This window comes from Salminus brasiliensis, chromosome 21, assembly GCF_030463535.1.
Source record: "Salminus brasiliensis chromosome 21, fSalBra1.hap2, whole genome shotgun sequence".
Lineage (NCBI taxonomy): Eukaryota > Metazoa > Chordata > Actinopteri > Characiformes > Bryconidae > Salminus > Salminus brasiliensis.
Genome location: NC_132898.1, coordinates 12,788,246 through 12,812,709, shown reverse-complemented (window position 1 = coordinate 12,812,709; position 24,464 = coordinate 12,788,246). Strand labels below are relative to the sequence as shown.

The 24,464-nt window shown below is 38.5% G+C and overlaps 1 protein-coding gene across 3 annotated transcripts in view; it reads right to left on the bottom strand.

The window, feature by feature from the left end:
• The window catches only part of hdac11 (histone deacetylase 11), a 77,062-nt gene that overhangs the window by 13,493 nt on the left and 39,105 nt on the right, over window positions 1–24,464 (bottom strand). For all 3 annotated transcript variants that reach the window (XM_072666083.1, XM_072666082.1, XM_072666084.1), the window contains 3 exons: window positions 19,828–19,870; window positions 14,616–14,692; window positions 13,495–13,557 (listed from right to left, as the gene is read on the bottom strand). In XM_072666083.1, the coding sequence (XP_072522184.1) occupies window positions 13,495–13,557; window positions 14,616–14,692; window positions 19,828–19,870 (183 nt within the window). The remainder of the gene's footprint in view (window positions 1–13,494; window positions 13,558–14,615; window positions 14,693–19,827; window positions 19,871–24,464) is intronic.

Genomic DNA, 24,464 nt, shown 5'->3' with positions numbered 1-24,464 from the left:
AGCAACTTCATTTAGCGAAATGTATTCATTAGAGGGGGTGTCCACAAATATGTGGACATATAGTGTCTATACAGTAAATAAGCACACTGTTATGTGGTGCTGGTTTACTGTACTGCAGCGTTATGTTGGCTTGCCTGCAAAGGTTCATTTTTTAATAATAAGTGAACAGTTGTAACCTGTTACAGATCCTTGTACAGAGTTGAATTGTACGTCTTTAGACTTGCTGCTGGAGATCTTCAGAGATCTTTAGATTTGGATTGTTCACCTCTGGGTGATCTGGCTCTACTTTGATGTGAGTGAAGATCTTCAGACCTTCTCCTATTGTCTAAAACATGGCTATATCATTCCCAGCAAAACTTCACCTTTAACAAAGGACAATGGGTATACAGATTTCATACAGTACAATATCAACACATTGGACCTTATTCACTGTTCTTAAGAAGGAACCTAATCTTAAAACCCACAGTTTTCTCACAGATTCTGACTCCTAAAGATTCATTGATGGTTTGTTGTTTGGGATTTGTTCAATTTACACTGGGATCCATCATTATAAAATCTGACATAGACTTGGTAGAACTTTCCTCAGGAAGAAAAATAAGAAAAATTGTAGAAGATATCGGTGAATGAGGCCCATTCCTCTCATTAAAATAAATGACAAAATACCAAAATGACAGATACCAAAATTGTGAATGCGACTATACAGTGAAGATTTTCCTAAGCCGTAGCTTTAAGCGCACACACCGCAACACGTTCCTGCACTACCCGTCATGAAATAAAATCCTATTTATCCTTACTCATTATAAAACCTTGCCTTGTGAACCTTGGCCTAACTAAGCCTGTATAATCTGAAGCTATGATAAATGGCTATATGAGCGGAGGTAGCGGCCATACGGCCACTTTGTTGCAGCAGCTTTATAGAGCTCAGACAGATTTTAATTACTTTTTGCTCTTTGGTGTACTGTATGAACTCTGCCACTAGCAGAGAAAAAGCACATTCATTATAACACAACGGCAGGCTGTGGTGTAGTTTGGCCTTCACTGTACCACTGTTTAGTGTAAAACCTAAAATAATCAGAATCTATATAAGCTGACAAGTATGATATGGACACCGAAAAACCAACTGCACTGCGGATTAAGCCAAACAAACTCAATACACAAACAGACTGAAATACATACTTAGTTAATTTGTGTATTTTTATTAAGTTAAGGTGACTGATTGACTGAGGTTTAACAAAATATGGTGCGGTGAATGTTTAAGCAGTGCAACATTGATGAGTAAAACTCACACCTTTCCCATAGGCTCCTGGCACCATTTATTTGCATACTGCCATATATTCGCTCCCCCTCACTCACCATCAATGTGTAGTCATTTCCCATAGGCTACATTTCCCTGTATGTTCACTTGTGATCTACATTGTACTTGCCTGGCCTCAGTGTTGTGGGCTGTAAGAGCAAGTTACCACTTTTCTTTATGTTGGCTAATTGCAAAAAAAACCAAAAAAACAAACACTCATACACTAATGTAATTTAGTTGTAAGCATTTCTGAAGATTGCAATTGTTAATGTTAGTTCTTAAAAGTCAGAGACAAAGACAAAAGACAAAGGTATTCAAATCTGGACTTTCAATCCATTTCCAGGACTTTGTCATTTTTGGTTGGTATCACACTAGGAGGGCAGTCAATTACATTAATTGCTGCCTTGACTTCCGGCGAGAACAAAACCCAGGACTGAAAACACTAGATGCTTCCTCTTAGGACAATGAATTCACTTTTAAGTTGTGAGTATTTTGAGCAATGCCCTTTTTTGCGTTTTGTTTTTTTGACATATAACTATATACTTATTAAAGAATTTAAGTTACTAAAACTATTATAAGCTTTAAACCTTAAATGGTTTAAGGCAATCATTTTTCCAAAACCAGTTCACTTAACCCAAACCAAGTTTTACAGTGTACAGTTTACAAGACTTGCTCATGCATAAATATATGCTGCCACAACAGATCTGATCATTCCAATCACGGACACCACAAGACCTCTGAAGGCGTCCTGTGGTATCTGGCACCATGACCTTAGCAGCAGATCTTTTTAAGTTGTGAAGTGGATCCATGGATCAAACCAATAAGCCTTTGGTGCCTGTGACCCTGTTGCTGGTTCACCGGTTGTCCTTTCTTGGACCACTTTTGATATTTACTGGCCTCTGCATACCTGGAACACCCACAGGAGATGCTATGAACCAGTCGTCTATAGTCGTCTACCAAATTATAATTTGGTTCTCGTCAAAGTGGCTCAGTTTGTTTTCATGCTTTTAACACATCACCTTCAGGAACTGACCATTCACTTGCTGCCTAATATAGCCGACCCCTTGACAGAGGTCACTACAGATTAAGATAATCAATGTTTTTCACTTTACCTGTCAGTGGTGCTAATGTTATGGCTGATCAGTGTATACAGAACTGAAAAGGGTTCCTCTGACTACAGTGGGACCCTTTTTGGTGCTATGTACAGTTGAACGATTTAAAGGCTCTTTAAGGAACCATCAACAACAACTTTTATTTGTATTTGAAGGCCATTTAATCAAGCAAAGATCCACTTATGCATTTAAATGGTTCTTCGTTGTCATGGTTCTATATAGAACCAATGTCTTAAAGAATCCCTGAAGAACCCCCTTTTCAGACATTTCAAGTTGTTGCGCATCTTTCCTTTAAACGCCAAATTCACTGCATGTAGCACGTATCTCTGTACATCACACTGAAGGTTTTCCTCTAATGAAAGGCTCATTATTTGAAGTAGTATTGAACCTGGCGCTCTGGTGAACTGTGGGAGACTAGCACTGCAGTAATGACTGCTCATGACCATAACAAAACTGACAGGCCAAATTGCGCAAGTCAGGTAGGAAATTAAAGGCTTTTTTAATTTACTGACCGAAGAGCCCAACTTAATCAATTTTGTTTATGTTTTACCTCAGGATGAAATTTCATGAGTCAGTCAGTGGCAAGGCTCAGTCGAGTCTGACTTGGGTCCCCATCTCTGATAAAAAGAAGCTGATTAGATTGCAATTTTACCCCCTTCCTGCATCATTTGGTGTCTTCCTGTTCTAATACACGGAATCTGATTAATTAGCTTCCTGGGTTTCTAGCTTCCTGGGTACCAGAAAAATAGGCAAGCATATAAATCTGAGCCACTTTGACAAGGGTCATCTTGTAATATTTAGACGACTGGGTCAGCACATCTCCAAAGCATCAGGCAGGTCTTGTGGGGTGTTCTCGGAAGCTAATTAGTTAAATTCAAAGGTCATGACTGCTAATGTTATGGCTGATCAGTATAGATTCATTCTTTGCTTAGATGGTATGCTAGCTAGCACTACATTCAGATTAGCTGAAGTTGTTAGCAAATCTAGCTGAAAGCAGGAGATTTCTTGAGAACCATTTGAATGGAGTACATTTTTAGAGTAATGGCAGCAGGGCCAATCTCTGTTGTCCACTTCTCCTTGCATGATGGATGGAAAAAAGCAGTGGCTTGTTTTTTATATAAACTATGAGTGACAGAGCTAGATGAAAGATGACCGTTTCCTGTCTGTTAGTGGACGTTAAGCGGCAAAGTCTATGTGCCAAAGTCCCCCAAACCTCCATCACTTTTCATTATCTTTGCTCGCTCTGTGGCATCTGGACACTGTCACTTTCCTATCAGCAGCAGCATTCATACCTCTAATGGACTGCTGCTGCAACTGCTGCCGCTAGAGCTTTCACTCTCTAGCCTTAAAAGGCCTATATCCCACAATTTCTCTGTGTTTTATTTCTCTTCTCTAAAGTCTACAGCTATAATGTTTTTGGTGTCCATTTTCCAAACTCCTGACCTTAGAGTGGTTTCTGAATGATTTTTTTGTGCCAATAAGACAAATGTATATAAAATACCTCAGTTTTGATTGGCTGCCTTTTGTAATGCCTCATCACATAACAGTACATGATTACAGAATATGCAGATGGTTAGATTCTGAGTGATGTCCTCAGGGACACGGGAAAACATAAACATCACTCACTTTTTCTGAATTGTGGATAATTTGGAAGGCTACACTGATCCATTTGCTTCCAGAATAATGTTTTACCTATTTATGCTATTATTTAGATTTTTTTTTCTTAGAGCAGTTTTTAGAGCACAAATTTCAAAAATGAAATTAACACTGGTCAAATGGTTGAATAAAAAAATGGCTTAGAACAGGTCAGATTACAAGAAAAATATGTATGACTATAAATGTTTTGTATTTTAGTTTTGTATTTTCCAACTTAAATGAGATAAAATGTCCACGTCATGCAAAATTGAATCAAGTTCACTTCTCGTAAATCGCATAGTTAATATGGTGCATAAGGAGTATTTTAGTCTCAATAGCTTCTTGAAAAAAGCACATTAAAGACCAATCACTAGCAGAATTCATTCACATATATAACTGTCTTGAAGACACAATATCATACAAACTGTATGATTTTAAGGGATAAACAGCTGAACATGCCCAGGAAAAAATAGCTCTGACTATTTTGTGCTACATAAACCAGCAATAACCTATAATTCATTCCTCATTTTCCCCATGTCTACAGACTCTTTGCCGTAACAAAACTTCAATGTGAAGTGTTGAGTGCATTATGTCAATGTGAATGGGAGAAGCTGCTAAAAGCTGAATGGGTGGTGATATGTAAATGACATCATAACCATGGTACAGTTTTGCAACTACACTTTGATTTATGAGCAGTATTGACTGAAATGTATTTTTTTTATTTAAAATGTCAATCAAGTAGAAATTATATAGTGCATGATGAAAGATGATTGTCTAATTAGCAACAAATTAACAGCAAATTCTCAATTCTCTACACCACACCATTGGCCCAGTGAAGCAGTAAAATGTGTTCAGCCTCAAACAGAGAAGCATCGCTAACACCAGTGTGACTGCCTGCATCAATATTGGGATGCTATGGTCATTAAAAATGAATCTCTGCATAGGAAAATAAAGTCGGCATCCTGAAAGCAGCCATCTCATAAAATGAAACAGCTGATCTAGGATTTTGTTTTAGCTGTTCATGTCCTGATGAATATAAATACGGAATATGGAAAGTATCCAGGCACCTCTTTTACACAATTGGTATATATACAGAACTTGCTTACACATTGCCTGTGACATCTCCATTAAAACGCACTGAGATACTATGTAGAACTGCTCATGGGGCTGAATACAATCAGATCCTTACAGCAATGTTCCAATGTAGAGGCAGCAAACTCCAAACAAGCACCCATAAACAACATCCCCATTAACAAATGATTTGTAAATGTCACACTCCAATTTTCAAGTATTTTCATTTCGATATTAAGACAAAAAAAGTTTTCAGCAATGGCTGCTAGGTGGATTTTGTTGTTGAGCAAGAGATGCCAGAGCTTATGTAGTTATATAGCGTTACAGTGCAATCAAATCCTCACAGCAATGCTCCAAAATCTAAAAGAAAGCCTACCCTGGACAGTAGAGACAGTTACTCAAACAAAAGCAGCATAAACCATTTTTTAAATACCCTCAATGAGCAGGTGTCCCAATACTTTTGTCCATATGGTGTCCCTTTAATCTCCAAGATAAAAAAAACCCTTCTTAACTTTTAACTGGAGAAAATTGACAAGGCTTTATTCCAAGTAATTCTGGAGCATTTCTATTGGTCAATTTATCATCAGATTCAAATCATGCATAAAAAATACAAGCGACACTATGAATAAGCATTAGCAAACAGCAGTTTTATGCTAATGAGAGGTTCTGCAGACAGTTTCTCTCAACTTAAATTAAAAGTAACAGCAAGAAGATTCAAGTTTCAAAAGAATGTAAGGTGTCCCTTCTGCACTGCTAGACAATGCCCTCGGTCTCCGATGTTGCACCTATAATTGTCTGGGGACAGTGCTGGGAAGAAAAGGTCACATTTGCAGCTCAGTCATATGCAGAAAGTGAACACTTCCTTTCAGAATTGTTGGCATGTTCATACTGACGGTTTTTGAACTCCCGTACTGAAAGCAGGGCATGGAGTGCATGTGTCTCTGATCAACCTGAAGACACACTCGTTCTTTAGGTTATTGCGACCTAACAAGGAAAACATGTTAAAAGAAAAACATTTAATAGTCCCCATACTTTTGACGGACAGCGTATTTCTGTGGATGTTATGAACCGAATGCAACAGCACTATTTATAGGACATGATCAAACTGTCAGATGGACCAGTGTTGTTGTTTTTTTGTCTCTTACTGTTCTTGGCCTCTTTTCATTGTCCTGAATTTCCCTTCAGGCTAAGCAGCAACCATCAGGGGAGTTGTACGATGGGGCTGTGACGGCACAAGTTGCCAAAACAACTATAAAGCGTCCACTGTAAAGAGACCAGAGAGCTACCAGATAGGAAAAACAAGGGTTTTAAACCACAGTTTCCTCTCTGAATGACAAACGACACAAAAATACCACTTTTAGACATCAAGAAGCAACACTGTATGTTTTACAGCATCAGTCACAACTCCTTAAATTTTATATGAGGCTCCATCAGTCACTCCAGGACTGATCCTTTTACCCAACAGACCATGCAGGGTCAGTTCTGCAGTCAAACATGTCAAACATGAGTCCAGTGTTGGGCCAAATTAATGATGCTTCCCCACTGAAAATCTTGAACAATCCACAAGGCTGTCCTTCCAGCTAATCGTCATTTTCATGTGTTTTTATGGATTTAAATGCGTGACTGATGTGAACTGATGTCCACCCTTCAAGCTAAAAGCCTTCACCACAAGACTGATATATTAAATCTGTGCATTAGTGTCCTGAAGAGCCCACACAGAACTGTGAATTCAGTGCAGTATGTGACTCGATCCATACAACCTCCGCAGAGGTGGGAAACACTTGAGTGATTCTTTCATTGTGAAAGTACTTTTATGAATGATATTGATATTAAACAGTTACATTTTCACTCAATTTATAAAAGTAGTCAAAACTGATCATATGAATTGGTGGCAGAAAAGCATAATATACTTGTTTGCAAGATATATAATATCTTGTGCTTCATGAAAGCTTCATATAATTATGAACTGAGACTGTGAATAAACACATACGCAAGCACACAAAATTATATTAATTATAGTCACAGATTTATGTAAATACCGGTTGGTATTATAATAAAAATAATATCTATAGTGCTAGAAATATATATATATTTTTCTATACTATAAAAAAGGCTGTTAAAAGTGTATTTATTATTTGAGACTTTAAAGATATATAAGATATAATTTCCTTATCTACACATGATTTAATAGTTAATAATAATATTTAATTTAATATATAATAATATAAAGAATGTCTTCTGTAAGCCTTGCGAAGCATCATCACATCTTGACGAACCGCTGGACAGCTCAACATGCCTGGAGCAGAACGCCAACTGCCAATACTGTTACATCAGCTAAGCCCTAGCAATGTGCTAAATGATGGCATGGAAAGGGAGAAAGGTCGTTTATGCTCTCTCGGACTCCTGACCATCGAAGGCTATGCCCCCCCAGGGACCAAATTCATGATCTTATGATGATAGAATTTTTAGACCTATTTTTGGAGGTGGCAAATATTCTTATGAGTTCGTGTGTCCATCAGACTCTACATCTTAATGCAAGACAGAGCAGTAGAAGAATGCAAAATATGCATTACCATCATTCTACCTGTCAACTAATCATTGCAGATTCACTGGGAGGTTAAATTTTAACCAGTCCTTATTCAAACAACTAGTCAAACAAGTTATCGTAACAATAATATCGATAGAACCTGTAAGCCTCCTATCCCTAGGCCTTTATGTGATTCTAAATCACAGCTCCTTTCTGCCAACCAGAGATTTCGACTAATGAACTTATTCCTTCTATTCATCACTAGCAATTTGTTGTCTCATCTTGCAAATAATGCAGCTCATTAGCACTTATGAATTCATATATGCAGACAAACTCTGCCCACCAGAGAGCATTGGCTGCCAGGACATGTCATAATTCACAGTGTGTAATTAGGGTTTTAACTCCAGCTTTGTGCCGCTCTCCATTTTCCTGCAGCCTGTACGCCAAAGCTGAGACAGCGCTTTCGGGCCTCTGTACGGGCCTGCATGCAGATTTGACTCTCCTTCTCTGCACGGCCGCTCATGAATTATTCACCCCACATCTGCATTGATCTGATCCGGCCACTGTCTTAGTCGATAAGCAAAAGACCATAATTATAATCAAGCTATGATTCAAACTGCTTACGGCACTTTAGTGGGCAGAAGCCAAAACTGAGAGAGTACACTCCACCCATGGTCCACACCAAACTCAATTAAATGGCTGGATTCATTAGAGTAGGATGTGGCTCATTACCATGGAGAACAATAAAATAAGTCAGATTCCAATAGGCTGCTTAACAGCTATAAAGGAAAATAGCACAGAAAAATCTCTCATATTTACTAAAAACAAGCCAATCTAGAAATGGCTTGTTTTGAGTAAATCAGTTTCTCTTCAGGCTCTTATAAAATCTTCTAATTCTGATAATTATTTACACATTGCAGCCCTTTACCATTAGCATGCCATTATTACAAGTATTGAGATTGTGCCTGCATGGCAATTTACCCCTTCATTAAAGAGATTATGTGTAATTACTGACGCTGTGTTCCGTAATACACATCGTATATATTTTTCATAAACAAGAACTTCCACTGGCCGAAGCAATTCACGATTACCTTAACCTGTTATGTGATATCGTGCTATAAAATCCAGCTTACTTATAGTGTAAGGGCCTATTACAAAGACCAAGTATTACAAGACATAGGACAAAGGAGCATTATGCATTTTCCTCCTAAAATGCCTTTGCAATGTGTCACGTGGCCTATAAGCCTGTATAATTGCTGACAAGTGGGTACAGTTATGTTTATAATGTGTTATGAAATACATAGTTCCATAATTCTAAATAATTTAAATATAATATGTTAAATATTATAAAAGGTAAAATAATAAAACTACATCAATCAAAAATGGGCTTCTTTAAAATCTGGAATAGAAAATATATTTGTTTATTTTATCTTTTTTAAGTCGCTGCATATTTCTAAATGTGTGTAGTTTTTTTTTTTTTTTGGGGGGGGGGGGGGGGGGGGTTGGATGTAATTTTATCTTATCTATACCATTTTCTACCCAATTTGGAAGGCCAATTACCCAATCCCGGTTCACCATCCATGTGACCTCCCCCTATCACTTGCAATGCCCCCAACACTAGGAAGGTGAAGACACACATCTCCTCTGATACTTGTGATCCCATGCCACCGCCTCTTTTCGAACTGCAGCAACATCACTAGGTAGCCTGCAAACTCGAAGGAAAGCGAGTCTCCCTGGCTCTGACAACATCATCACACCAGGAGTGATGTTGGAGGGGAGGGGTTCCATCAACCCACCCCCAAGAGAGCAAGGACAAATATGTAATAAATAAATAACTAAATAAATAAATAATAATAACCTTTTGTTGTGTGATGGGCACAATGCCATGGCTACACCACTGCCAATCAAAAGGCAGTCTAACATGCCCACACTATCCTGATCAGGCAGGAATCCCTAAAAAAACATCACAGGCCAGCAACCAACGTTGGGACCAGATCAGCATAAACTATAAACGTGGAATTCAGTACACAACTGGGACACATGGTCTACAATTGTGGCACATTTTAGGGTAATAGAGAGTGTGTGTGTGTGTGTGTGCGTGTGTGTGTGTGTTTCAGGCCTGTGCAGCTGATTGCCTGTTTAAGAGTAGTCTGCTCACTTCAGTGCCACAAGGAATGGAATGGAAACGAGACTTTCATCTCTCTCTCTCTCTCTCTCTCTCTCTCTCTCTCTCTCTCTCTCTCTCCCCCTTCTCCATGTTACTCACTCTCTCTATCTATCTCTCTCTCTCCCCCCATCAATCTCTCTCTCTCTTTCTATCCTGCTCTCCTTCACTTGTCCTGAACTTTGGAACAGAGACAGAGTCCTCTCCTTTCATCTCTCTCTCGCTCTCTCTCGCTCTCTCCTCGTCCTCTATGTTGCCCTCTCTCTCTCTCTCGCACACGCACACTCTTGCTCTTTTTCATTCCATCAATCCCTCTCTTTCTCCTTCTCAATCTCTCCCTATCTCTCCCTATGCTCACCTTCACTCGCCCTGGACTCCAGTGTAAAGCTCTAAAGCCCCTCAGGTGAGTCTCATAAGGGCTTAATCACTCCTGGGTGACTTCAGGTGAGACGCTGGACTATAAATGAACAGCAGACGCTGGAGGCAGTTAGGTGGGAACTGGTATTTAAAGGATAATGTAATGATGTATGAGTGGAATCAAGCTGCGCTTCCAGTCTAGTTTGGAAGGACAACCTGTGTGACATTAAAGCCCAGCAGGCGAAACGCACAGATTGTCATGTTCCATTACGAAGCAATACGACTGACTCAGACTTTACTGCTACTGTAAGAAGTGCTTGCAAGATCATATCTCCAGCCGATTTTCCTTCTCAGCTTTGAGTGAGTCAGCAGGTACAGCAGATTGCGAACAGGCACATATACATACACACTAACAGACTGTTTATGAGGCGCTAAATAGAAAGGGCATGGTGATAGACAGAAGGAAGTATGTTGGGAATTAGCCATTGGCTTCACTGTAAAATATCTAATCTTTTTATCCAATTTTTGGGGGGCTCTGAATGGCTAAGCGGTCACGAATGGCTTCCACTATATTCGCAAGTTTGAACCCTGAGCCATGCCCTGAGCCATGATCCCAAAAGAGCACACTTGGATGAGTGGGTAGATTACGCTCTCTCCCCAATCAATTATAGCAAAGTTTGTTAGCTGGCGCGGTGGAGTAGGGACCCAACACTTTCATCGGAGGCAGTTTGAAAAGAGGCGTTGCATGCATCGGAATAGACAAGTGCAAAGTCCTTACCTTCCTAGTGTCTGGGGCACTGCTTGTGCTTGTGGGAGCTACAAACAGATGGGTTAATTGGAAGTACCATACTGGGAGATTTTTTTGTTTGTTTTTTAATTCCAAAAAATATAACATTTGTGGCCATTAAAATGTACAAATATACAGTTAGGTCTATAAGTATTTGCACAGTAAAGCATTTTTGGTTTCATCTATCCAAAGAATCTTGTTCCAGAACGCGATAGGCTGTCTTTGCATATTTCCTACCGGTATAATTTAAACTTTCTGTTCTTATGTGTTATCACTGCTATTTACTTTCATTAAGGGCATTTTAACACATGTGCTGAACCATGGTTCATGGTTTTGTTACATTGTTTACATTTGCTCTGGTTACTTTATGTTTTACACGGCAGTTTAACGAGCGCACTAAAGAACCGTCGCCCTATCGCCATCACCTATATGGGCTACCGTCTCTCTATACTTGACTTCGGTTTGTGTGTTTTTGACATGGTCGTGTTGTAAATTCCTACCAGAATCGGATTCCCTTCGAGTACAAAAGAATTTCCCCACTGCGGGACTAATAAAGGACTATCTTATCTTACATGCGTGTCAAACAGCAGGCGAGGTAACAGATTATAAATAATAAAGGACTATCTTATCTTATCTTATCTTATCTTATCCTCATATTTCTTTAATTAATCGGAAATCGCATTAATTTTTTGATCAGACCAAAACCATGGTCCAGGTACTTTGGTACTTTGGTCTGCACCATGGTTTAGACTCAACAAGGTAGATGAGAAAGCACCCTAAGGCATCTGACAATAATATGCCTGTCTCCTTAAAGGTGATCCTGACCTAAATGAATGTTGGGAAAGGGTTTTTCTTCACCAAGGAGAGAATTCTATGATTTTTAGCTTCAGTTGTGTTCCAGTTATATTTGGTTTGCTGAGCTCACCAGAGCTTTTTTCTTTTATATATAACTAAATGGACTAAATGTTGACGTGCTTGAAAATTCCATCTCCCCATGGGCTCCACCCATTGACTGCAGTAAAGCTCATTAGCTTTACTAGTTATAAAACTCTTATAAAAAGGCCTGGTTACTATGCGTGTCTATGCATGTTAATCACTCGACTCCATTTGACCTGTGTCAAGGTTGGATTTCCTGAGGATTGAATTTTCTGATCCTTGTTTAGTATTCTGTTTGGATTTGCCTGAATTTATTTCTAATAACAATCAGCAGAATGATGTCATATATACACTACATTCCCATGACATTCTGCACTAATGTTCACTTTCAATCTGTGCTCTAAAGCTTTGTTCCATTACAGCAGAATCATCATGCTTCTGAACAACAGCTCCACTGGGAAGCAGTACCCAGAATGGGCACGGAGTCTCTTTCCTGCTCGTCAGGCCACGGTGACGCATAAATTCAGCAGTCTCAGCACTAAGGATGGTGACTGTACCATACTGTCATTGCAGCTGTTTGTACAACTATCCCCAGGTTCCTGAGATCAGCGGTGAACCTTAGGCTGTAATTTGGGTTCAGAGGAGATGAAATAAGTGTGGCCTCAGTAACAGAGGCAGATCTCACTGTAGAAACGGTGTGTTGTAATTTTCCTTCCTTAAACCATATTTTTTACACTCTTACACTCAAAATTAGAGGCACACCTTTGAAAGTTGGATTACGTCTAACCCTGGTTAGCTAGTTTTCCTGCTTTAATATACATACTTCAACCACCCAATACATTATGGATAAAATTATTGGGACACCAGTTTATTCATGGTTATATTTATTCTAAAATCAAGGGTATTAAAAAAAGAGTTTATCCTGTCTCTTCTCTAAGTCTAGGGAAGACTTTCTACTAGATTTTGGAGTTTTGCTGTGAGGATGTTTTATTTGTCATCAGCGACAAGAGCGTTAGTGAGCATTACTGACTCATCCCACAAGTATTGGATGAAGCACCATTATTCCAGAGCTCACAGTTCCTGCTGGGGGGCTTTACACCACTCTAGCCTACAACTTGCATTAGGCATGGAGGCAATAGCTTCATGTTTATCTGCTCCAATAGAGTATTCTATTGGCATTGACCAGACAAGATCTCTGTGTGTGCGCTTTTGCACATGTGTCAGCAATGGGGGCAACTTAAACAAGCTGAATGCATTCAATAAAAGGGGTGTCCACAAACACACGTTAAACACAACAGTGTTTTTGTTTTTTGCATATTAAAAGGTATCTGTTCATGAATTCATCTGTCATCCATTTCTTTTTTTTTCAGTGTCTTGTACACAATCTTGAGAGTTATCATCATCATCATTACACAATAATCTGCAATTATCATAATGGCCCACTGAAAACATCACAATTAGAAAAATAATAACCATCCTTTAATGAGATATGAAGAGAAGAGTGGATGTGGAACACTGGGTCTGGTGTACAGTGTAGTAAGGTGCTAAATGGGCAGTGGGCAGCGTGATTGATTACAGTGCTAAACTGGAGGTATTATCTTGTCCACAGTGCAGGTTCCTCTGCAGCGGCATTGATTGACAGTGTGGGTTTGGAAAATGACCGCTGCTCACCTGATGAGCATCCAGATCGATGATGGTGGCCCTGCAGACTCCCTCCACTCTCTCGAACAGAAACTGCAGAGAGAAACACATTGGGGGTGTTTGGGATTGTGCAGTTTGACGTTAAATAACAGAGGAGTGTGTGAGTAGAGTAACATGCTGACATGCACAGATGACAGGAACAAGATAATTGTCTAACATATTGGACACTTTGCAGAAAGCAAGATGCACAGATGTTCCTAAAAGACTTCCTAATTGGTCCACTTCATCCACTAGGCCTCTAGGGAGGCTAAGAGGCATCACTCTGAAGCTATTTATGGCAGTTAGTGGTGGGCAATTCAGCATCACAGTACCTGAAGTATCATGATATATTGTTGTTTTGAAGTTTGTGATCAAGTTAAAATGAACAAAATTATAGGAGAGCAGTACTTGTACATGTATCAAAGCCTGACAAACTGAGTACCCATGTCTTTTTATTAATGTTCCTTAAGAAAATAGACTACAAATAAAAATAGATAAAGATAATGGCAAAACAGACAAAACTAACTAACTGTAGTTGCTTAATGACTTAAGATGAAAATTAGCTCCTCTCTAACATTATGATGAAGAATCATAACTCTTATGAACACTTTGCTCCACCAGAGGGCAGTGTAAACACTGCGTCTTATGTTGTGGTCAGAGTGTTTCTGTTTAAATTTAAAGAAAAGCAAAATAACATTAATGCAGATAGCTAAAGGCGTCAGCCCATCGGAAAAGAAGCTCCTCGCCATGCCACTAGAGGATCTCTGATACACCATAATACAAAGAGTACATAGGAAGAATCACAAAAAAGCGTCAATATTATTACGAAGTGCCCGTTTATCACAAATTTAGCTTTTTATCTAAATAATCATTATTATTACAGATTAACCGGTGTCCAGTGTACAATATCCTATAGTAATCAAAGCAATATACTTTTAGTTTTGGACTGGAAGGAGTGGGAACATTCATTCAGAAAACCCAGTTTAATGTAATTAATGAACATTTCATTTATAAAGTTTACATATCAGGTCACACTGTCCACCCTTACTGCTATATAAATCTAAATGTACACATTCTGCAAGATCTTTAATATAGCCATGGCGTTGTCGTACCTTTATAGCCAGAGTGATGTCTGCATATGCGCAGAAGCCCCCTCCTTTGTCGCTGGAACAGTGGTGGAAGCCCCCTCCTGAGATAGAAACACTGATCCATTAACCGATACATTTAATTTATACAGCATATATATATATATATATATATATATACACACACACACATATATGAAATTGCTCCTCCCACTCTGTTATGCAAGTACTGCTAAAAAGTAATGGGATCATCTACTTCAGAACAGACTATGATGGCCAAATGTGACCAGTGGTGGCTCAGCGGTTAGAGCTCTGGGTTATTAATGACAGGGTTCTGGCCCACCGCTCCGGGTGTGTGTATGCTCACTGCCCCTAGTTCAGTAGTGTGTGTGTGTGTGTGTGTGTGTGTGTGCAGTACATAGTACAGTGACAAATACTTGTGATTTAAATATGCTCTCGGTTGGAATGCTAAATTGCGTAACATTTCTGTGAATTTGCATTGATTTTATGCCAGTGTTCACTTCCACAATAGCCTCAGTGTACAGATTGTTACAGTGTTAAACACTTTATCTTCTCTTTAAATCCCACCTGCTCTCCATAATAGCTGCTTAATATGTACCTGCATCTACACACTGGTCAAACTGAGATGACTGGAGCCATGATTGACAATTATGCAAAAACCTTGTATTTCCAAATTTGCAATTTTAAAGGAGAAAGAAAAAACTTTTAACTTTCAATGGAAGTCAATGTAAAAATATTTTTTTCCAAGTAATTTCAGTATTTCTATTGGAATATTCATTATTAACTTCCAGCACCACATGAAGAACAACTTCCAGATTCAAATGATGTCATGCACAAATCAGCCATAAAACCAAGTGGACCAAATATGAAATGTCCAAATCAATAATCAGATCAAGGTCACACTCAGTTATAGCCTGTCCCACAGACCAGGATGTCTAAAAAGTGTCCAATGAAATAGGTAGCTGACTATTTTACTTACGTTTTTTATATCGTCATGAAAATAATTTGGGCATATAGGTTTTTAAGGTTATTTATATGTGTATATGTTAATGTAGTTGTATGTTTACAGTGGTATTTAAATCCCTCACGCACACACACACACACACACACACACACGCATACATACATACATACATATGTATATATATGTATATATATATATTTATACATATGTATACATATGTATATATATATATATATATATATACATATGTATACATATGTATATATATATATATATATATATATATATATATATATATATATATATATATATTTATACATATGTGTATATATATATATATATATATATATATATATATATATATATATATATATTATTTTTTTTATTATTTTTTTTTTATATATGGTCCTACAACTTGCCACATGCCTGAACCAAGTAGGGGGCAATACAGGATTTCTGACTTTGTAAGTCAATAGGACTTAGATGTACTACACTGTATTGTAGGGGGCACTACATAATTTTTAATCCTAATTATTAATTACTAATACAACTACTTTATTTCAAGCGATTCTGGATCATTTCTGTTTACACATGTTTTTCAAGTTACCAGGTTTTAATACAGATGTGATGATATGCATATAAACTGTGCAGTATGGGGAAAGAACATCTATTTTCCGATACAGCAACGATTGCAGATTTCTAGCACCTGCGTGAGTACTCAATAGCTAAATGTCTTTGAGAGTTCCAAGTAATAGAGAGCCTCCCTTTTTTTAATTAGCTGCATATTTATCCATTCAGGGGACGGATCCAATCTGTCCTTTCCTGACCTGCCATATTTAGCCTCATTATATGGTCGTGTGCACCACTGTCTCCTCTATGAAGGCGGGCTGAGGTTTCATTAGTATTTATTGCTTGTCTGCCCAACCCCGCTCGGCCATTTGCGCTTTTCAATTACCACTGAACGTCCTGCGAGGCGAGAGGAAAGGAAATCTATGGACACCCGAAGCATGGAAATGAAGGTCCTTCCATTGACTATTTTAAATAATGTTTATTAATGCAGATGCAGCGACCTCCATCTGATCCATTAGCAGCAGTGTGGGGAAGTGGCTGAGTTAGCAGGAGCCATTGTGATACAGCGTTTCACTTTCCACAGTCAGAATTGAGGACAAGTGTGGATTAGTGATGTGTAACACACACATGCATACACACACACACATACATACATACATACATACATACAGCCACTGGGGAGAGACAATAGTAACAGGCAGCAGCTTTCCACTTCCATTTTACTGAATTAAGTCATCAACTCTGTGTGTACCTGTGTGTTTGTGTTTACACTACACAAAGAAGAAGAATCTGCTCATCAGGGTCGGCATTAAGGGCTAGTGCTAAGGGAAAGCTAGGGTGGACACTGCCCGCCGGATCTTCCCCGTTACCTTTTGCAATGTCTCAGAATGAATTTTTGAATTGGTTCATTGGGAGATACACAACAACACAACAAGCAACTCCAGCTTCCAGGAAAACAGGCCAATAGAATAGGACTCTCTGTAGCAAATAAACATAAAGCCCCCTAGCATTAAGCTGTAGTACAGTGGTGAGAACTGTTGTTCTCTAGAATGATGACGCTCTATCCAATACTCATGGGATGAGTTAGAAAGTTAGGGATTGGGTGGGGTGGTGATCATCCAACATTCTGACCTCACTCATGCTCTTGTCACTAAAGGCAATCAAATCCTCACAGCAATCTAGTAGAAAGCCTTTACTGGACAGTAGAGACAGTTAGTCTTTTTAATACCCTTGATTTTGGAAGAAACAATAAATGAGCAGGTGTTCCAATACTTTTGCTCATATAGTGTAACTCCACTGCTCCACAGCCCAATGTTAGGGGGTTATATACTCCTCTAACCAATCGCCTGAGGCTGATTCAGAGCATCCCTTTCTCTTGGCCATGCTTTTTTATGGAGATTTGCACAGTTTAACACTGGTAACATCAATGAGCGCACTTAAAGAGAGCTAATCTCACTGTTTAGCGGGGTGTCTGAAGACTTATGGATATATGCAGCCAGATTCATAACACAACTGAATGCGCAGAGGAGTGGATAAGTCCTATATTCACATAAGTCACAATGGCAGTGACCGGCACGCAGCGTTCTCCTTACTGTTGTCATATTTCTACATGTCCTTTTTCTGCTTGGCTCAACCACAGCATGCTAAAACACTGGATACTGACTTTATGAATATAAATGCTTTCTGAAATCCTTTTCAAGCATGTCAGAGTCTTCTCAACCGCAGCAGCAATGTTTGCCATAATGCTTAATCCAAATAGATCAAAATAAAGCTTTAAAATATTTAATTGTTTGCTGTTTGTGTTTAATTTGAGGACTCGCCTGTGTGGCTAGAACATTTGAAAACATTATTGAAATGTTAATTAAATCCACGCTGGACTCTTACTGGAGAACTGACGAGTTCAGGCGAGTTCAGGTGGTATATTTTGCAGGATAAGGTGGCATTACGAATGACAAACAGCATATGCAAAAAAATAAAAAAGTGGCAGCTTCACACTTCAGGCAACTGGTAAAACATGCAGATAAAACACTGGAAAAGGTGCTACTATGAGATTATTTGCTTTAAATGCCAGTTACTTTGACGGTCAGTCCACCAATACATGTAAAAAAAATCTGGCTCAACTCTGTGCAGTAAGAGTTTATTTAGTCAGTAAAATAAATAGAAATAACATCACACAAAAAGAAGTGCTTTTCCATCACTGTGTTCATTAAAATGCCTCCAAAGCTCTCCTCATGGGAGTCTGGTATTATTTATAGTCAAAATCCAACACCTGGGCCCGTGTGATCTAGCGTACTAAGGCACAGCGCCTTAGCCCACTAGATCACTCAGGGCCCACTATGATCAGAGGATAGCGGGTTCGAATCCCGGTCATCGGCAGCCGAGGCCCCAAGAGAGCACAATTGGCCTTGCTCTCTGTATGTTGGGTAGATGCTGCGGTGCTGGCCGTCACTGGCATCTGCTTCCCTTCAGGTGTGTTGGTTGGCCAATGTAAAGAGCGATTTCATACAACAATGCAGAAAACTAAAAATGAAAGGTATCTCTGAGGTACAACGATAGAAAAATAAACAATTGTGTTCTTTGAGCAACAAATAAAACACTGGCTATAGGAGTACAGCTGGTTAGCATCCAGGTTAGAGTCCAGTAGATATGTAAAGTCTCCACTCAGTCAGATATCCATTTAGGTGGTTGTATAGGTTGTGCTTACAAGACTGTATGAATAGCTTGACATTTTCTGAGTATAGTGACTAGCTTTTCAAACAGGCAAAAAAACTGCATTAGCAAGCTAACTGACTAAGTTGCTATGCAGGTAATACAACTGTACTACACTGTAACACAGGTACACACAAAATCCACAGCTGCCATAGTCTGACTGATTTAATAGCATAAGAAAATTATATATTTCGGGCTCAGCAAGAAAAAGCCAACTCAGCATCACTTAAAGGAGAGCTCTCGCCTCCTTTAAAAAGCCTAGCCAGTGTTTATTCTGTCTTGACAAAGACAGTGTTGAGCTCTCTTCAGTTCTAATTCTACGATTCTTTGGTCCGACAACGACTAAATGAGCAGATGAAGACTGAGTTTGCCGTTCTGATATTTCCATGTTCGAAGTAGCCGTACTATGTTTGTATCAGCATCATTAGCAGCGGCACGGTTGCTCATGTATCCAGCAAACGGTCCGGGATCCTCTTTCCGAGGTTGTGTATATAATATAAGTACCTAAAGACGCGTGACATGGCCAGCAACACTCCTGTGACAAACCTCTCAAACCACTCTGTTTTTAGAACGAATATATCATTATATATATACCATTTATTAGAATTTTTTGTCCCCTCCTCACTCAGGAATACTACTGATTTCAATTTAAACAACAAATCTTAAGGATTGCCCTGGTAATGGAACTGAACAAATCCATGCATTCATGGCTGCTCTACTAGCTCACAAGATATCAACTACTTTTCTCTAAATTAAATGAGAAATCATTTTTACCCGATTTGTGTTTACCCATATCTATTCTGACATGATCCAGCATTTTTACAAGCAAATACACACTTTTTGCTGAGATAAATAGTTTTACACAATACGCGCCTAAAACGTCTGCACAGTACTGTATATATATTAGGCACAAACACACTTCCATGTGATTTGTACACGTGCGTGTACATTTGCATAAAAATATTCAGAACTTACCCACATTTATTGCCCATCCTCGGTCCATGGCAAGCTTACCAGCCTACAAAACAAGAAATATACTGTTTAAAAAAAACCACACACATTTCAACCCTAAGGTGTTTTGAAAGACTTATTTTTGACTCAATGATGATGCAATCTCACCACAGGGTTTGAAATATGTTATGTTGTTATACCTGAACCCAGAGTTAGACATTGAGGGAACCAAACCCTGAAATGTGTTTTTCTGCAAGCCAAGTTGTTCAAATCCTCCAGTGACAAAATAAACAGCAAAACACTTCTCAGGTTTTAAATAAAAGGGCACAGGTTCCTTCTGCTTTTCTGTAACAAGCCTACTTATTGAAATAGTCTAGTCATAAATAGCCTACATTTACAAAATTAGGCCTTAGTAAAAATATATATAATAATAATAAAAATCACATATTATTGCTGTCATAAGAAAATCATTTAACCAAAATAATGTAAAACCTTTATTTGTATTTCTAATGGTTATTTTATTTCATGACATGTTATGACAAAGGTGTGTTATAAATAAATAAATACCCCTGGAGAACCTCTTTAATCACTGGCACCTCTGATAAGGCCTTAAACCTTGAGCACATATAATCATATTTAATACAGACAAAGAGAAACACCCAGGAACGTCTGACTAATAATCAGGCCCAAATCCAATGTAAGACATTTTTTTAACCCAACAGAAAGGTTTATTACACACTAAGGTGTATTACTCAGTAACTACAGGGACGTCTGGTGGAGCTGGTGGAGCTATTCTATGGTAAAAGAAGTTTGTGGTAACACTTTTGGCCTGTCAGTGCCCCATAACCTTTTTATGGGGTCAATTTGACCTATATCCAGGGTTGGGAGAGTTACCTTAAAACTCTATTCTGTTAAAGATTACTGATTACCTGTTCAAAAATTTAATTAAAAAGTAATCTAAAGGATTATTTAAGAATTACAAGAGAAAAACTTTACATAGAAATTCACATGAAACCGTCCCAAGCGTCTCCACCAATTACCAAACCATCTCATTGTTCTTAGAAAACAAATTCCCTGTCTACTAAAATAAACGCACCACTGTTGCTGGATGTTCTCAAAATGGGAACAGTCTAAAACAAATTTTAAAAAAAAATTTTAATGTTAGTCTAAAAAAATTGATTTTAAGTATTTTGGATCATTTATTTGGTCCATTCATCACGAAGTGTTCAAACATCTGTCCAAAAAACGAACGGCTTAGACCAGCATGAATTCCATTCCTAAACTGGTTTATGCAGGTCTGGTTTGCTGGTGTAGGCTGGTGAGCATGATTAATACAATTAATACTAAAATATTACACAGAAACACACCCACATACTCGTTTAGCAACAGACAGAAAGAGAAGTGTGTGAACACGTTTCAGAAAATTCAAGTGTTGAGTCTTTTAAAAATATTTACAGCTGGAAGGCAGAATTTACATCAGACAGTGATATTCTTTTCCTTTTTGCTTTTAAACATGAAGTTCTGCTATTTTATATTGCTCATTTGTAACTGCTTACAGTACCGTCGTGACATGTATTCTGTTACCACCCAATCCTACCTATATCAGACACTAGTCTGATCTCAGTTTTGGGTTTTCTTTTACTTGTGGTGTGATTGTAGCCTAAGGCTCTGTGTTGTGTGTGGAAGTTATGCTCTTATATGATCAATCAATGCACACTCAGCAGTGCAAGGGCTGGACAACACAAAATGAGAATCCAATCCCAGTTGGATGCTTTTTAATGAAAAGAACACCTCTCCAACTGTTAAGCACAGGGAGAACTGATCATGCTTTAGGCTTGTGTTGCAGCCAGTGGCACAGATTCAATTAAATGCAGCAAACTCTGAAAACAAACATGACACCTGAGACGTTGGAGGAGATGGGCCGTACGGCCACTTGAGGCAGAGAGAAGGTGAATTTTCTGTGCTTGTCTGGCCACAAGAGACAGATGCAGGTAGATTTGATGCTCTGGTTCATCATCTGCCACCATCTATGTCAGTGTACTCATAATGTTTGTCCAAAGAAATCTAAAAGTGGTGGCAAAGAAGAAATGATGAGGCTACCAAGCAGACCAAGCACAGTTGATGTTGTCTGCGTAGCTGAGACACGTACGGTGAAGGATATGGTGTATTGGATTTGATGCATAAGAATAAATTGGCCCTAAGGCAAACTGTTGTCTGTGTAAATTGGAAATTATACAACTGTATGATCAATCAACACACACTCAACAGCGACATCCAATCCCAGCTGGATGCATTTTAATGTGGGACTAATTGATTTAGTCTCTTTTTACTTGTGTATATCAAACTGCTTATTTAAGCAGGTCAAAGACATGCCCACATTACTCTGCACTGTCTTGGAGCAAACAACAGTCTTGTAGCTGTGGACTCAGAAGAGACTGGCAGGAAATTGCTTTCACTGGAAACTTGTGTGGTTTATAAAAATCAATAAATAACTGTCGCATAAAAACCTCCATCTCTGACACTGAAGAAATTACATCAGAGATGATATAGCGGAGACTGAATTAGTGTAACCAAACGCATCCCTCTAGCATTTACAGGGCCAGGCAGAGGCTTAGACACGCATGCACATTAAAGGGGTTTTCTTCATTTGTAAAAACTATAAAATAACACATATAGAACTAGTCTAATCAAAAATATTAGTCTTTAACCAATTAGGACTTTTCAGACCCACACACCTGACAAGACTGAATGCATTAGGTGTAGAATGTTACTGTTGAATATTACATTTGTTAACATGTGTGTAAATGTACTATGATCTGACTGTGAATTTCTCTGCACTTAAATACATTTATACAACATTACAAATATTATAGGACTGCTCAACTTATTATTATAATATTTTTATAATTCCACTGTTCCACTGCATTTTCTGACCAAATCTGGATTAGCTATTATTGCTTAATTTGGTTAAATGGTCTGCCAAAGAAATTAGATCATTTTAGGAGATAAACAAGTATAAATAAGTTAGAAATTAGTTAATTCATCTTTTTCTATAATAAACTCAAAATGAGAAATAGTACATACAGTATATGGACAAACGTATTGAGACACCCACACATTATACATACAGGAGCTTTTATCACATCCCATTCTTAACTCATAGGCATTAATTTGGAGTTAATCCCCTTTGCAGCTCTAACAGGTTTGGATTTTCGTTATTGAGTCAACAGAGCATTGGAGACTTTTATGCACTATTCTCCTCAGCACGGGGCGACCCCGCTCTGTAACTTTATGTGGTCTGCCACTTGGTGGCTGAGATGATGTGGTTCCTGACCACTTCCACTTTTCAATAATACCACTCACAGTTGATGATGGAATATCTAGGAGGGAAGAAATTTCACTAACTGACTCTTTGCAAAGGTGGCATCCTATTACAGTACCACACAGGAGTACCACACAGTGTGTCTGTAAAGGCATGCACTGCATGGCTAGGTGCTTGACTTTATACACCTGTGGTAATAGGACTGAATGAAATACCTGAATTCAATGATTAAGAGGTGTATCCCAATACTTTTGTCTTCCTAGTATATTTAGACTAACGACTACAGATCTAGATGGTGTTCAACCTTCCTTTAGTTGTCACATGTCTTTAACAGGTCACTGGAGCTGTGTGGAGTACCACTTCAGACTTCACACCTCTGACAGTCCACAAAACTACCCACCCTCCAAAAAACACCTGTCCCGGCCTATTGCTGTGCTTTAGATTTTTTCTCAGAAACATTGTTCTGAGTCCTCTTGCCACTATCAATGTTTATATACAGCACGTGTAAGCAAACTAAATAGCCAGGTTATAGCTGCTAGTAAAGGTTAGCTGACCTGTCAGTATAGAGGAGTTTAGAAAGGCTCAAAGAAAACCATTTTTTCTGTGTATGCTGTGTGAAAGACACAGCAGTATGCTTATGAGAGACTGTCAAATAAGCTTTTTAGTCAAAATTTTAGTTCCACCTTAAATGGAGTAGCAGACATATTGCTCATTGTTGAATGGAAAAATCCATATGTCCACATATGTCAAAGTAATGCCGCTTGTGTTTTCACTCCTCTGTTTATACGCTCCATGTGCGTATGTGTGTAAAACATATGCTTGAGTGGAGTTGCCCATTTACCTAAGGCCCTGTTCACATGTATCAGGATATTTAAAAAACTTTATTAGATTAGAATTCCCATTCACACAGAGACAAAAACACTTGCATCAGCATGCTAGCCCTGTATGGGGCAATATTACCTAAATAAGGCCCCATCCACATGTATCTAAATCCTATTGAGCATCTTTGGAAGGAGCTGAAATATGCCGTCTCGAAAGGTACCCTTCAAACCTGAGACAACTGGAGCAATTTGCTCATAAGGAGTGGGCCAAAATACCTGCTGAGAGGTGCAGAAGTCTCATCGACAGTTACAAGAATCGTTGCAGTGATTGCCTCAAAAGGTTGTGCAACAAAATATTAAGTTAAGGGTACCATCATTTTTGTCCAGGCCTGTTTCATGAGTTTATTTTTTTTAATAATTCTGTTGAAGCATGATTCAAAATCAGAGTTGGATTTTCATTTGTTCATTTTCATAGAATTTTTATTTATTATTACTTTTGTCAGATTCAAATTATTTCT